At 38.7% G+C, this 13,789-nt stretch overlaps 1 protein-coding gene and 1 long non-coding RNA gene across 6 annotated transcripts; one reads left to right on the plus strand and one right to left on the minus strand.

The window, feature by feature from the left end:
• The first annotated feature begins 313 nt into the window (after nt 1–313).
• Nucleotides 314–11,476, plus strand: LOC108096057 (putative uncharacterized protein DDB_G0271606). Of its 4 annotated transcripts, none has more exons than XM_017197414.2 (10): nt 314–886; nt 7,809–7,871; nt 7,935–8,073; nt 8,432–8,546; nt 8,606–8,965; nt 9,410–9,628; nt 9,690–9,809; nt 10,387–10,862; nt 10,936–11,044; nt 11,105–11,476. In XM_017197414.2, exons 1-10 carry the CDS (start codon nt 811–813, stop codon nt 11,219–11,221), a joined length of 1,794 nt encoding a protein of 597 aa, XP_017052903.1. In that variant the 5' UTR covers nt 314–810; the 3' UTR covers nt 11,222–11,476. The 4 variants fall into 4 exon arrangements, with proteins under 4 accessions (XP_017052903.1, XP_017052902.1, XP_017052900.1 ...); XM_017197413.2 differs by having other exon boundaries at nt 315–886; nt 9,050–9,628; XM_017197411.2 differs by having other exon boundaries at nt 317–886; nt 8,606–9,628.
• Nucleotides 11,306–13,284, minus strand: LOC108096059. Of its 2 annotated transcripts, XR_001771692.2 has the most exons (3): nt 13,172–13,284; nt 11,854–13,116; nt 11,306–11,792 (listed from the first exon to the last, which is right to left on the minus strand). It is a non-coding gene; the product is annotated as an uncharacterized LOC108096059 (long non-coding RNA). The 2 variants fall into 2 exon arrangements; XR_001771691.2 differs by having other exon boundaries at nt 11,306–13,116.
• Between the last annotated feature and the right edge of the window lie 505 nt (nt 13,285–13,789).

Here is a 13,789-nt window from a genome sequence, read left to right on the forward strand (position 1 = left end):
TTTGTAACAAGCAGATTTAAGAATCTTTTATTAAGAATAAAACCACTTCTTGTATATTTTAAAAATAAATCGAAAAATTAAGCTTGATTCAACCAACTTGTAAAGATTTTTAAATTACCCGATTACTTGGCAGCACTTTTCCCGCTCATCGCTTCCAATCGTTCCAACCTCTCTCTCTCTCTCTCTCTCCTTCTCTGGCCTTCTCTCTCTTCCCGCACTTATGCTCGCTTCCATTGCAGTGCTAACTCTAAGATACTTTTGTATCTGCTTCCAGTTCCAACGCCGCTTGCAGTGTTATTGTGGCTTCCAGCTCGCTGGACTGGATGGCCAAGTCAAACAACATCCATTCGCTGAGCGGCTTTCGCTGTTGAATGAGCTGCTTTGCTGTTTCCGTGGAACGGCCGCCGGTGCGTCGCGTATCTTCGAGATACAACAATTAAATCGAATCGAATTTATATTGCAGCTGTCGTTGCGCGCGTGTTGCCGATGGATATTGTGGAATTATAACAATCATTTCTCGTGTGGAAGTGTGAAAGTGAAATAGTTGCGCCCAGAGCGACGCAATTAGATGAAAATATAGTTTACACACGCTCCAAAACCGTATCTTTGTATCTTTTGTGCGCGAGCACGCTTCAACAAGTAAAGCGAAATTAAACACAAACCACTGAAGTGGAAGGCGCGTCCTTGGGCTCCCAAATTAAACACCTGTTTTAGAACCAAGCAGATATTCAATTGCGATTTGAGCCGCCGAAAGAGGCAACCAGAGCCGGTTAGAAAGAGATAGAGAGAGAGGGCGAGCGAGCGAGAGAGATGAACAATTTCACAACCACAACAGCAGCCGCACCACCAAAGGAAGCGCTGCCCCGATCAGGACATGTTAATGAGGGTAAGCATGGGTTAAGAGCCCAACCGAACCAAACCGAACCGAACTGAACTGAAAATGAACCCAAAGCCCATCGAAATTGGTTGAACATGAACAATTTTGTACGGGGCCCTGGATAATTGGAAATTGATTGGGTTTGAGTGGGGCTATCGAGTTGAGCGGAGGAACAAGGGCAATTCACCACATAGAAGTGATTAATTTAGGTATTTTAGAATTCCTCTCTGCCTCTCTGACAAAAAACCGATCGTTTGCTATTAAATGTGTATTTTAAGGGATTTTTTTAGAATTCTTTTGCATTGAAATTCCTGCAAAAAGCTGAGATTCTTTCCTCCAAAACAGAAACCTGACTTGTGACTAGCTTTAAAAGAATTGCAGTATCTAAACAAAAAATTGTATTTCAATACCTATTTGTTTGTTTTTAACAAGATTGTATATCCATAAACGTATGAATTTGATATCAATCTTTTGCCTGAGTGTTTAAAAGGCTTTCCTTTTGGTCACAAAAGATTTCTGCATCCCTTCACATATTTTTTCATCCTCTTTGAAGACTTTTTTCTAGCATTCCCAAAACCCCCACTAATTCCACCGATCTGATATTGTTGAATGCCAACATCAGCCAAAACAAACAATCAACTTCCCAGAACTTCTCGAGTATCGTATGTTCTTGGGGCTGAAATGTAAGCTATATTTCTGTTGAGTCAGATGTAAACAAACGCCTGGGAGCACGTTTCCCCTTATCGCTTACGACTTGACCTTATATAATAATCAAAACATTTGCTTAGGAAAATGTTACAACATGAAAAGCTCATTCACCACATTGAATAAGCCCAATTAATTGAAATCCGAATATGAAATGCCCGATGACAAAGAAATGGCTGTTGTGCAAATCGCTGAAGATACTGTGTAGTATTTGTTGTTATGCTAATGAAAAAGATTGCCCAAAAGCAGAAGAAATAATACACAGAAGACACGGGCAGAAAAAAACTTTCTCGACGCTCAGTCACAATGGCAAGAAGTTGGCGAGTTCCCTGATTTTTTTTTTTTTTTTTTTTGGGAGGGCTTTGAAAGTCTTCATGAGACGATAAACAAAAACAAAGACTGCCAGTCAGCAGCTAAAGAAACCGCACAGTGTACTGAAGACCAACGACCGAAAGCGGACAAAGTTGTGAAGAAGAGATTTCAGTTGAAAAATAAACAAACACCGAGCTCTTCTATGTTATAATTTTATTTTGGAGCAATCGAGGGGGAGCCAGGCGATCCGCTTTACAGAAAGGGAAAATATAAACTGTATTTTTCTTTTTGGAGGTGCAAAAAAATGATTGCCGCCAGCACTTTCCATTTAATGGTTACACTGGGAAAAGGTTATGAGTGGTTTAGTTAGATCTTTATTTTCTTGAAATAGAATATTAGTAATACACATCATTTAGATAGAACACAAAAAAACAACAAGTTTTGAATAATATGTGAAAATATTTTTTACATTTTTTTAAATTATAAGTATTTAAAGAAGAAATGATGGATGAATGGTTTTTTATGACATAAACGGTGTTTTTGGAAAGCGGTAACTATTTATGAAAAATCCCCACTGATAACCGATTTAGCTGAGATTTTTTTTGTAGTGCAGAGATGCAAAAAAGCTGGTTCCGAGCATTTGTATCTTAAAGATACAGCGCGTGCAGCAGAGGCAACAGCTGACGGTTAGCCGAGGGGATTGCAGCCGCTTCATTTGCGCCCAAGCACGCATGACAAAAGACCCCCACAAAGAGTCGGCCCTCGGTTTGAAATAGCCCTGCCTCCGACTGAAGCTCGCACAACTGCTGGCCTCTTTTTTTTTGCCAGCCATCCAGCCAGCCTGACTGACTGACAAGTGAAGGGGGTTTTTTTTAGGGGGGAATGCGATAGGAAAGGGGGGCTTTTAAGGGGTGGAGTTGCCCCAGCAGCAACAGAAACAGCAGCAGTTGCATGACGAGCCGCCTGAATGCAGTTTATTTCTTTCCTTTAAGTTTCCTTTTTTTTTTTGTTGCATGCCAGGAATGATTCACTTGCCACGATGACAGGATGTGCGAGTGCCAGGAGAGAGGTCTCCTCCATTTGGATTTGGCTCTTAGCATTTCTATGGGGACAGCACTTAAAGGAAACTCAGGCCCCACTTCTCTCCTTTCCGTTTCTCTGACTCTTTGTCTTGACTTGCGGTGGCCTATAAAACGGAATTTTGAGAAGCCAAAATAATGGGGATCCCAAGGAGTTGGACAAGTCACGTAAAGTGCTGGTCTTTAGAAAGAAAAGCTTTATGCAAAAAACTGCACTCATATTTGGGAGAAACATTTGGGGAAGGCCTACTTAAGAATTGAATTGCCAGTCGATCCCTTAAAAAGTAAGCTTACTTGAAATTTGCAATCCATTTTTAACTGAAAGTCAACATTTGAAAAGCTTACAAATTAACTAAAATACAATTAAAAAGCAGTAAATATTTACACACATTTTTGTAACTAATGGCAGCTGCTTTTTATAGATATTTTAACGACTCGTTTTCAACCTGATCGAAAAGCAAATTTATTTGCACTCTATTGGCAAATAAAAGCTGTCAGGCAATCAGCCAACTTCCTCTTTTCAAAAAGCAGAGAAAGCTTGCCTGGCTTAATTCATAAGTATCGTGGCATGAAAACAAAATTAAGCTAATTTCTGGGCTCCGCTTTGTTGCCACAACACTCGAATAGACAATTATGGGCCTTTCTGCCTCGGATATGCATGAATGTAATTTATGAGAGTTTGAGAGGCAATTCAATCAATCAACGAAAACCGAAACTGAACCCGAACTGTGGGCCCATTTGAATGCAATAAATTCGAGATGAGGCACGAATGGCTAAAGTCAATGTAAGGCTGGCTAAATATACTGCTGTTGCTGCTGTTGCTGCCGCGGCTGCGGCGGGTGTGTATCTGTATCTGTCGGACACAAAATTCAAATAGTCGACATTGCAGGCCGCATTTCTCGTCCAGTGGCAGAGTGGCATGTTCAACAACCTTGAGTCAGGTTTTTCCACTTTCGGCGCCGCGTCTCCTCTGCTGCTGCCACCTCTGCTGCTGCCTCTGCCGCTGCAGTTGCAGTTGCAGTCGTCAAGCGTCGTCAACAGCATTTTTCCCCACCGCGCCACACATATTTTCCTGGATTTTGTTCGGGGGCTCTCTCATAAATTTTCCCGTCAAACTGCTTTCTAATTTTGGCTTTCCACACTTGTTTATAGTTTTTTTTTTTTTCTTTTTTTTTATGCATATGCATAGCTTTATATATTCATTACCATCTCGGGTTGTGTAACTCTTCACGCGATCGGCGGGCCATTCATGCGTGTTCAGCCAACTGAACTTGGCTGCCAATCGGGGAGAATGAATCGGAGAAATGGGGGAAAACCCGACCTGAAAGTAAGGTGGTGGCGAAGCCCTGCAAATGCCAAGAGGCCGAGACCAAAAAGCTGTGAACTGTAAATCGACTGGCCGGCAAGGTTAATTGAATGTGGCAGGTAAATTTGTATAGGTTGCAATGCAAACAGTTTGGCCAAATTGCAGAGCCACGGCAGCTAAACAATTGTTGCTGCACATAAATAATTAAGTGCCCCATTTAAGCGGGTTCATTGAAAGGGGAATGAAACAACTTTCAATTACTTTTACTTTACCAAATTACGAACAGGAAAGTTTGCAATAAAAAGGAAATAAAATAGAAATATATTCGTAAATAAAAAGGATTTTTACAAAAAGAAGAAATTGTAAACTTGTTAATTCACTCAATAAATAATTGTTATTTTAATGAAAAAAGAGTATTTAAAAATCCTAGCTAGAAGGTTTCTACATAGAATAATTAAGAATAACAATTTCAACCCAAGAAATAATTGTTATTTTAATGAATAAAGAATATTAAAAAATCCTATCACCAAGGTTTCTACATAGAATAATTAAGAATAACAATTTCAACCCGTTTTCTTGCTAAAAAGTATATATTTTTTTTATTCTTTGTTTACCAAAAGCTTAATAATTAGCAAACCTCGTTTAGTGGTTTTCTTTTGAAATATCTCCCCCCAGCCCACCTGTTTTCGCCCCCATTTAAAAGAATTCTTCGGAAACCAAGCCAATGATTCATGCATTTTTTGACTTACTAACCCGTTCTCGACTCGCTGTTTTCTGGTCAAGTCAATAAAATGCTTTTGGTGACCCACATTGCACCACCCATTGTAGCGTGAATTTCGGGCCAGCAAAGGTTAACCGTTTTATGGTTTTTTGGCCAAAACCCGTTTCAGGGCCACTCAAATATTTCACTTCCCCCACATGGAGCCCCAATAAGTCAGCTGTCAACGTCGAAACAGGAAATTGAAAGAATTCCAAATTTGTCGTGTGACTTTATAGCAACTGGCGAATTCAAGTGGCACTAGCCATCATTTTCCTAGACTTATATGCTGCACAATTTTATGCCTCGGTCATTTCCTCTCTCACTCAAAAAAAAAGAAACATTATTTAACGGCCAGCGTACGGAGTACAGTAAGTTAATTTCAGCACAGGTTTTCTTTGTTTTTCTCCCCATATGTTATTTATTTTTTTTTTTTTTTGTTGCTGTATAATTTGTTTTCGTATTTTGCCCGTTGCCCGTTGTGCATATAAAAAAGCCGTGCTTACCCGGAGAATTATAAAGCAAAAGCGCAGAGACGTAGGAACAACAGGAAAATCATATACACATACTGGCACTTATTCGAGACTTTGTAAGTTATATGCTGCCAGTGCGAAATAGCAAGAAACTGGGAATGGATTTCGAAGTAAGCAAAGATTTGCATACCCTATTAAAAAAAAAAATTATTCTATCATATGGATAAATAATAATAAATTTCAATGATCTGCAAAAATGAAAACAAAAAAATAATTAATTTTTATTATCTTGTCTTACAAAATTTAAATTAGTAAAGTTTTTTGTTTGATAAACAAGTTTATCTTGTGGTGGTAAGTGGAATAGTTAATTTAACCTCATTAAAAATAAATTTTAAAAAAAATACGAAATATTTGCCATGTCAGCAAGATCATATTAAGATTTCTGTTGTAGATGCGAACATGTGTTACCATATCTATTTTGTAATTACCGCCAACAACTGTCTAGAATTACCTCTCTATTCTAGGGTATAGGCATAGTGTTGATTCCGCTCTAGGGGGAGTGGTAAGAACAAAGTTGGGGACGGGTTTTGGGGCCAGGCGGGGTAAGCAACCTGAGCTGAGCAATCAGGCCGAACCACTCAGCAGACCGAGCGGCCCAAGAAAAGCGCGAACTTGCAAAAAAGTGCTTTGTTTTTCAGTTTATGCAGCGGCACAAAATATACTTTTTTTCGTAGCGGCATGCTCGTGCATATATAGAATCCGCTTAGCTATATATTTATGTGTATATATAGTGCTTTAGTGCAGTCAGAAATCAAACAACTAAATTGATTATGTCTGCCAGTGCGACGCCCCAACATTTCTGCTCTTCCTGCTGCAAATGCAATTTCTCTTCAAATTGCAGTTAATTAAGTGAAATCGCCTTTAAACGCATTAGCTGCACTGAGGGTCTGAACCATAATTCATTTTCAACTGGAGTGTTCTAATTGCACTCGCCCTGACTGCGTAGAAATCAAGGGTCAGGGGTCAGCTAATTGCCAGTTGACAGTTTCAAGTCAGAGAACCTTTAAATTAGAGCCTCCGAGGGGAGATCGCAGTATAAAGATAAGAAAGCCTTGCATGTTAATAGATGACAGAATGAAAGGAAGAAACTAATGGAGCTATAATGTGGGAGGTCGGGGGAAATTGTTGGGTCAAAAGTGATTAAGAATGATTACATCAATGTGGAGAACTTAAAAACGTGTTTAAGGAAGTGAAACGATCTAATCAGTTCCACAAATTAACAGAAAATTAAGGAAATATGGAGCGTAACTCAAGATGATACTATTAACATAGAATATAAAAATCAAAACTAATTAGAAAGGCTTTCTCAATTTCCTATAAATAAGTCCCGCTGTCTCTGTCAATCAAAAGACCACTTTCACATCTACCTAGAAACAAACTATCAATCCGATAACAAGACGTACTTGAAGATACAACCGAAAACCTCATCAGGCCAACAACTTTTTCGCTTTGCTCACTTCCACTTTCCAGAGACAGTGACTGAAAGTCGGGGCTCCTAACTAAATGAAATGATAAATGACAGCAACTCAAACAGAGACCAGAACACCAGACGCTTCCAATTGCGTGGATCGTGTATTTGTACAGAGAAAAAAATATGTATTAAAATTTAATATGACCTGTATTAGAATTTAATACAAAACTTATTGGAATTTAGGGAATTGGAAACATTTCCAAACAACTTTAAGTTAATTACGAAATATATTTCATTTAATTTAAATTGCTAGTAAAGTAACTAATAACCAATATTTTTCTCTGTGTAAACATATGAGCACATGCCCGAACTCGAACCACAAAGCAAAGTAACAAAAACATAAAAATAACCCCAAGCGAACCCCACACGAAATTCTACACACACAATTAAGAGGAAGTTTTTACCACGCTTTCGCTTATCAACGAGCTGAAATCGCTACACGCTCGGTTAAATCGATCAAACTGCAGCCCCGACTCCTTAAAATAATCCCCCACTTAAGCTGCATTACATCTTCAATGGAATTCCTTTGTTCGAACCCGGTTTTGTCCCCAATTCGAAAGACTGCATCTCGAAAAATGACTCATCGGTTTACCGGGGCATCAAGTGCAGCAAACAGATTTTAACGATCTTGCAGGGCTTCATTAGAGATTTGACCAGTAACCCCATAGCGTTTAATATCACATGTCATTAGATACTGCAGTTGGGGGCCATAAAAAAGGTGATTCAAGCTACTCACAACCGATTTCTTCTATCGTTTCCGCATTTCAGTGTGCAAGGAGTGGCTCGTGCGTGAGGACGGTGCACTGGCCTATAAACTCCAGTCCCAGGAAAGTAAGTACCCGATGTGGGTTAATGCAGAGCCATCAGAATAATGCTTGAAACTATTTCCCCCAGTTAATGACTTCTACAAGGGAAATCGCTATAGGAATGCGGTGGTTCGCGAGGATTTTCCCACCGCCCTCCACGAACAGATCAAGGAAAAGGAGCAGGCTCAGCGGAGGGTGGATGCCTACAGGAGACGATTGACTGAACAGTAAGTACTGCATAGAAATTTAAAAATTATTCAAAAAATATTTAAAATAGTTAAGATATTATATAGAGAATTCCACATTTTACTAGTTTATTCAGTAACCAAGAGTAACCAGTATACCAAGAGAAAATAAATATTAAGACTTGATAGTTGATTTTCAAATTTATTTTTTGAATCATTATTCTCACTTTTACCCCTAAAAAGAAATTAATAGTCTCTTAATTAGCTACTTTGTATTCATTGATTGATAAAAGAGGTTCCACAAATGATTGCTATTCTTCACATACATAGAGGCCATTTTTAAGAGTCATACAATCACTATTCTCGATTTTCAATAGAACTAATCAAAATTTCTCAACAGGGAGGAGCATGACAAGAGTGTGGCCAAAGAAATAGCTGACAAACTGGAGCGTGATTTGCGAGAGCAACAGCAGCGGGAGTTGCAACAAAGCGAGTTGATTGCCAAGCAAATGCAGGTGAGCAATTAATATTTCACAGTATAATCAAATCCCTGGACTAATTAAACCGATTGCAGGAAATCTACGTTAATCTGCCGCCTGTGCCGCCGCCAGCAACACGCGACAGGAGTCGACCGCCGCCGCGTCCTGCCAAAGCAAGTATACACCTGCAACAACAACAGCAACAGCAGCAGCAACACCAGACACAGCAGCAACATCAAGCAGAGCCGAGCACCTCACAGCAGGCTAGATACCACAGTCAACAGCAGCAGCAACCATTGCTGCTGCAGCAGCAACACTTCTCACAAACAGACAACTATGTAGGATTATCGCTTATACCAAATATTGTAGATATGCCAGCAGCAACAGCAAGCCAAGCAGCAGCAACAGCAAGCACAAATCCCAGTAGAAATGCACAGGCACACAATCAGCTGTTGGTGAGTGATGTCTTATCATCACCGCAGCAGCAACACCAACAACAACAACAACAGCAAAATCACTCACGTTTTCATCTTGTACAGCAACAACAGCAAAAGCAGCATCAGCATCAGCATCAGCAGCAACATCAATCATCATCGCCGGCACGTCGAGCGGCAACAAATGCCACCGCATCGGCAACAACTAACATGAACAGCACCTCATCCATTACTCAGCACCCACCCACAACACACAACGCACACACCACTGACAACGCTGACATCGATGAGCTGGTGGACTACGCCGATGTTGCTGATAGCATACGCGACTACAATATCGCTGCCAACAGCGGCACAGCAGCAGCAACATCGGCCAGTGTTGTCGATGCAGCAGCTGCAACATCCCTTCAAAAACAACGCTCCCCGTCACACGAAAATCTCCTAAGAACCGAACCGAAATTTCAGAAGCTGTCACCCGAGAAATACGATCAGTTGGTGGGTAATTTCGGTCTGGGTTCCAATTCGGGATCGGCGAAGGCAGCCGAGAGGCACATGCAACAGCACGCCGACGATATCGAGCTGTATGTGGATCCCTGCGATTATGCCAGCCTGCGGGAGATCGGACTGCCACTGGAGGAGATCCAGGAGATGAGCAAGAAGCTCAAACAGGAGCAGAAGGATGAGGTGACCTTTCATTTAAAAACTATTTAAAATTACAAAGCTATATAATGATATTCCAATTCAGTTGCTGGCTCGCCGGTTGCAGGCCATTGAATCCAAGGACTGCGTGCGACAGGAGCACAGAGATCGACTGCTGGCCATTGAGGCCCAGGATAAGGAGCTGGCCAAAATGCTGCAGGACAGGGTAAGAAAATTTTTTAGGCTACAAAAATTTTTATAGGATAATAGATCAGCAAGCTGAGAAATTGTTATGTTTTAACAGAATTATATTATCTTAAAATTAATATAAATTTCTTATTTTCTGCTGAGTATTTTAATGACCTTGTAATATTTATCAAATCACTTTTGTATATAAGGGAGATAAATAATATTTAATTTAACTATTTAACTTTTATCTTAACAATTATTTGTTGGACTGCTACCAAAATTAAAGATGAATTCACAAAAATCTTGTTGCCCAAAATACAACTATTTAGGAATCAGAAAGGTAAACAGAAAGCAAAAAAGTTGAATAAAGTTTCGTTTAATGTTAACTAATCATACTTCAGTAAATAAGATCATTTCTAAAAGCAGCTTCCTCGAAAATTGGCTTTATTTTGCTGCTTGTACTTTCACATTTGTTAGGCTCATAAGCATTCCATTTGCAAGCCAAAGTAATTGTTTTTCAGAGCTTAATATTTATTGGGTTTTAATGAATTTTTTTAAAGTTTCTTTCACTAAATTATTAAATGCTAAATTACTTATACGTTGTGCCTTTCCAGGAGAAGGCCAAAGCCAAGCGGGCCAAGGAGAAAGCTCGTTTGCGAAAAACCCAGCAGAGGGAAGCCGCCGAAGCTGCCAACGGCAACGGGAATGGGAATGGGAGTCTGCTCTGTGGCACCAATCCGCAGTGCGGTCCATTGCTGCCCCTGCCCCCCGATTGCCTGGCCAGCACTGCCGCCAATCACTCGCAGGTCGACATCGATGTGGAGGCCTACTCGAATCCCATCGATGTGCTGAACAACAGTCGTGAGCAGCGGACCCACAACGGACCTTTGACCAACGGCAGCCTGACCAGAGATGGGGGCTCCAACCACAGCTCCATGCAGCGGCAGCAGCGGAGCATGGCCCCCATTCGGGGAGAGGATGAGATCTACACGCTGCCGGTGGACAATTGCAGGCCAGGACAAAGACCTGTTTCACTTCACATGGCGGCGGAGGCGGTGCAGCAACTTCAGGCCCACAATTCCATGACGAGGTGAGTTGTACCTTAATTTAAAGCAAAAATTGATAAATACTCTATAATATAAATATATATAAACTCTTTCTAGATCTGAACATTATGGGTCCGAGGCTGGATCGCATGATAGTTCACATCTTAGTGGCCAGGACATATCGCCCCACATGAAATACTCCAAGTCCGGCAATTTCGGTATATATGTATAAAACCCACCTTCGTTGAATTGCCTCGCTATATATTGATGTGTATTCCGATTGCAGATCAAAGTGCCAGCCCCACGCCGCCTTACATGCCAATTCAGGGTACTCGAAGATCAAATTCAAGTGAAGATCGTAAAAAGAAGTCCAAGGACAAGTGCACGCATCAGTGAACCATAATCATCCATGCATCCATGCAGTCCAATAGAATATTCGAATGTTTTTTGTACTCTCTCGACAATGAAATTGTTCAGATCCAAATCATACTTTTTATCAGTTTATTCACAATCCTCTCACATTGTATCTCTAGAACTTAGGAGTAGTTTGTAGCTTAAATACATCAAAATTATGTATGTATATGTATGATGTGTGGTTTCAGTAATAGTTCTGTTGAAGTCAATGGCTTTACAATAAAGATTTTTTATAGGCAACTGATCTAAACGTTATTTGTTATTTGGGGAAAAAACAAAATCAGTTAAAAAAAAAAAATAATAAAGAAATATCATACTAAAATCAGTTAAAAAAAATAATAAAGAAATATCATACTAAAATCGTATGCAAAATTAAAAGAAATATTTTTCCAAAAATATCTTGGAAAAATTTGATACTTGAAACAATCCTTTTTTTTTTTTGCTTAATACAAAATTATATAATCCAGTGAATGTCTTGAGTACCAACCAATCCAAATGTTATTCCAAAGGTGTTAAAATAGGATCCTCTCACCATTTAAAACCAGCAGAACCACATCTTTCTGTAAAAGAAACTTGAATCTTAGAGCTTGTGATCTTGTATAATTGTTCGTAAGCTTTTACCTTTTAAAGAATAGTTTAGTAGTTCCGATAATACTTCCCTCGATCAGCTATAGTTTTTGCCTTTTTTTATTAACATCAGCAAGTTTGCGTCCAATACCGGAGATCAAAACTTGTGAAACTGGTATTAAAAGTCACAAGTTAGGGTCTCAGGGAATCAGCCATACAAACATTTGCACATGTCACTAATGCCAATATTTACATATGCCGTGTGTTGAATTTCTATATCCGAGGCATTCTTAATGAAGTTCAGTGAAAGTCTGGCTTAGAACACTTTTCTTGTTGTCCACAATCAACTTTTCTTGCACCGCCAACTTTTGTATGGCTGGGAATGGGTTTTGGTTGGCGGTGAAGTTCGATTGGGAGTTTTAATCAATTGCGGCTTGTAGTCAAGCAAAGAAAGCTAGCACATTGTATAGTATGATTTGTAGTTACTACTATACAACCTACTACCTCAATTTGCCAGAGAGAAAAAGGTCCTTGGTGTAGTCCTTTTTGCTGGGTGGTTTGGTTTTTAAAGGATTTTCTGGGTCGTTTTATAGGTTTTTGGATGATAAGATGATGGCGAACAAAAACAATAATAATGGGGAGAAATCATATTAAAGTTTGATACCTATGCTGTCTTTGAAATTTTATACATGACTTACTTAAAAATTTTTTAAATGCATTTAATTTTTTTAATATTTTGAGGTTCATTTCAACACGATTTAAACATTTTTCCTTATAAATAAATTATTGGTATTGAGTTATTTCAGATGTACACACATTTTATTTATATAAAAAGTTATATTAATTTATTTTTATTATAATTAATTTGGTGTTTTTGTTCCTGTTTTGCACTGCATATATTTTTTTATATTATTCGTTGTTATAGTTATTTTGTTTCATTATGTGATTTTGTATGTTTAATAGCGCTTTAAACCCACGTGTTATCCATACTCCACAATTTTTACATTTAATTGATCTGTCATTTGATTTTGCTGCCAAAAACCAGTTGTTTGCATTGACAGACTCCCATAATGCCGGTCTTGTAACAGATATAAAACAGCACAAGTTCGGATTTACGGGTTTCTGTTAATGGTCCATATGTAAGTATGCACCATTTCGTGTTGGATTAGAAATCGTTTAGTCGGTGCTTGAAATTGTTTTCTTTTTTGAGAAACAAAAATCCACCCCATCTGGCTGCGTAAACGGCTTAATCCATTTGATAAAGTTGTGAAATTCCAAAAGGACAATTGGAAGGAGTTCCGGGTTGATCTGAGTCATCTGAAATGGATAGCGAATATTAGATATCAACTTATTTGTGGGATTTTATAGTTACGATTTTCAAGTTATTTTCGTCAAGCCGCAATCTGCAAAATAATAAAAAAAGAATTGTTTTTGATTATTATAAGCATCAAAAGTATTTTATAAAAAATAATCCCAACTAACAAAATCCAAAAGTTATTATTTTAATTAGCTTGTTAAAAAGTTTAAATTTTACTAAAAATAAATAATGAAATAAAACTCAAATCATTACTTGTTTCAATAAATTCGTCATATGTTTTTTAGTTTGTATCTCACAATTAAAAAGTGATTAAGAAGCGAAGAACATAACTTCATAAATGTTAAATTAAATAATTCTTACCACACATTTAAGCTTACAATTGCTTCCTTTTTGTGACCTTATAGTTCCAATAATCTTCAAAGAAAAAGAGAAAACTATGAACAAAAATATCAATCAACTTGGCCGAATCCCTTATAATAAAACTATTATTAAACTGTTATGTGAGTTTATTGTTTACCGTTTGTTCCTCTTCATATCCACATTCGCCAGCAGAAGAACTGCAAGAGGAGCTTTATGGAAAAACAATTCCACTTGACTTGGCCTAATCCCCGATAGATTTGTCTCTCTGGCCACGTAAGCCGATCGCCCAGTTCGCTGCAGTTCGATTCAGCT

The sequence above is a fragment of the Drosophila ficusphila genome, unplaced genomic scaffold (assembly GCF_018152265.1).
Source record: "Drosophila ficusphila isolate 14025-0441.05 unplaced genomic scaffold, ASM1815226v1 contig_127, whole genome shotgun sequence".
In the NCBI taxonomy this organism is placed as follows: domain Eukaryota; kingdom Metazoa; phylum Arthropoda; class Insecta; order Diptera; family Drosophilidae; genus Drosophila; species Drosophila ficusphila.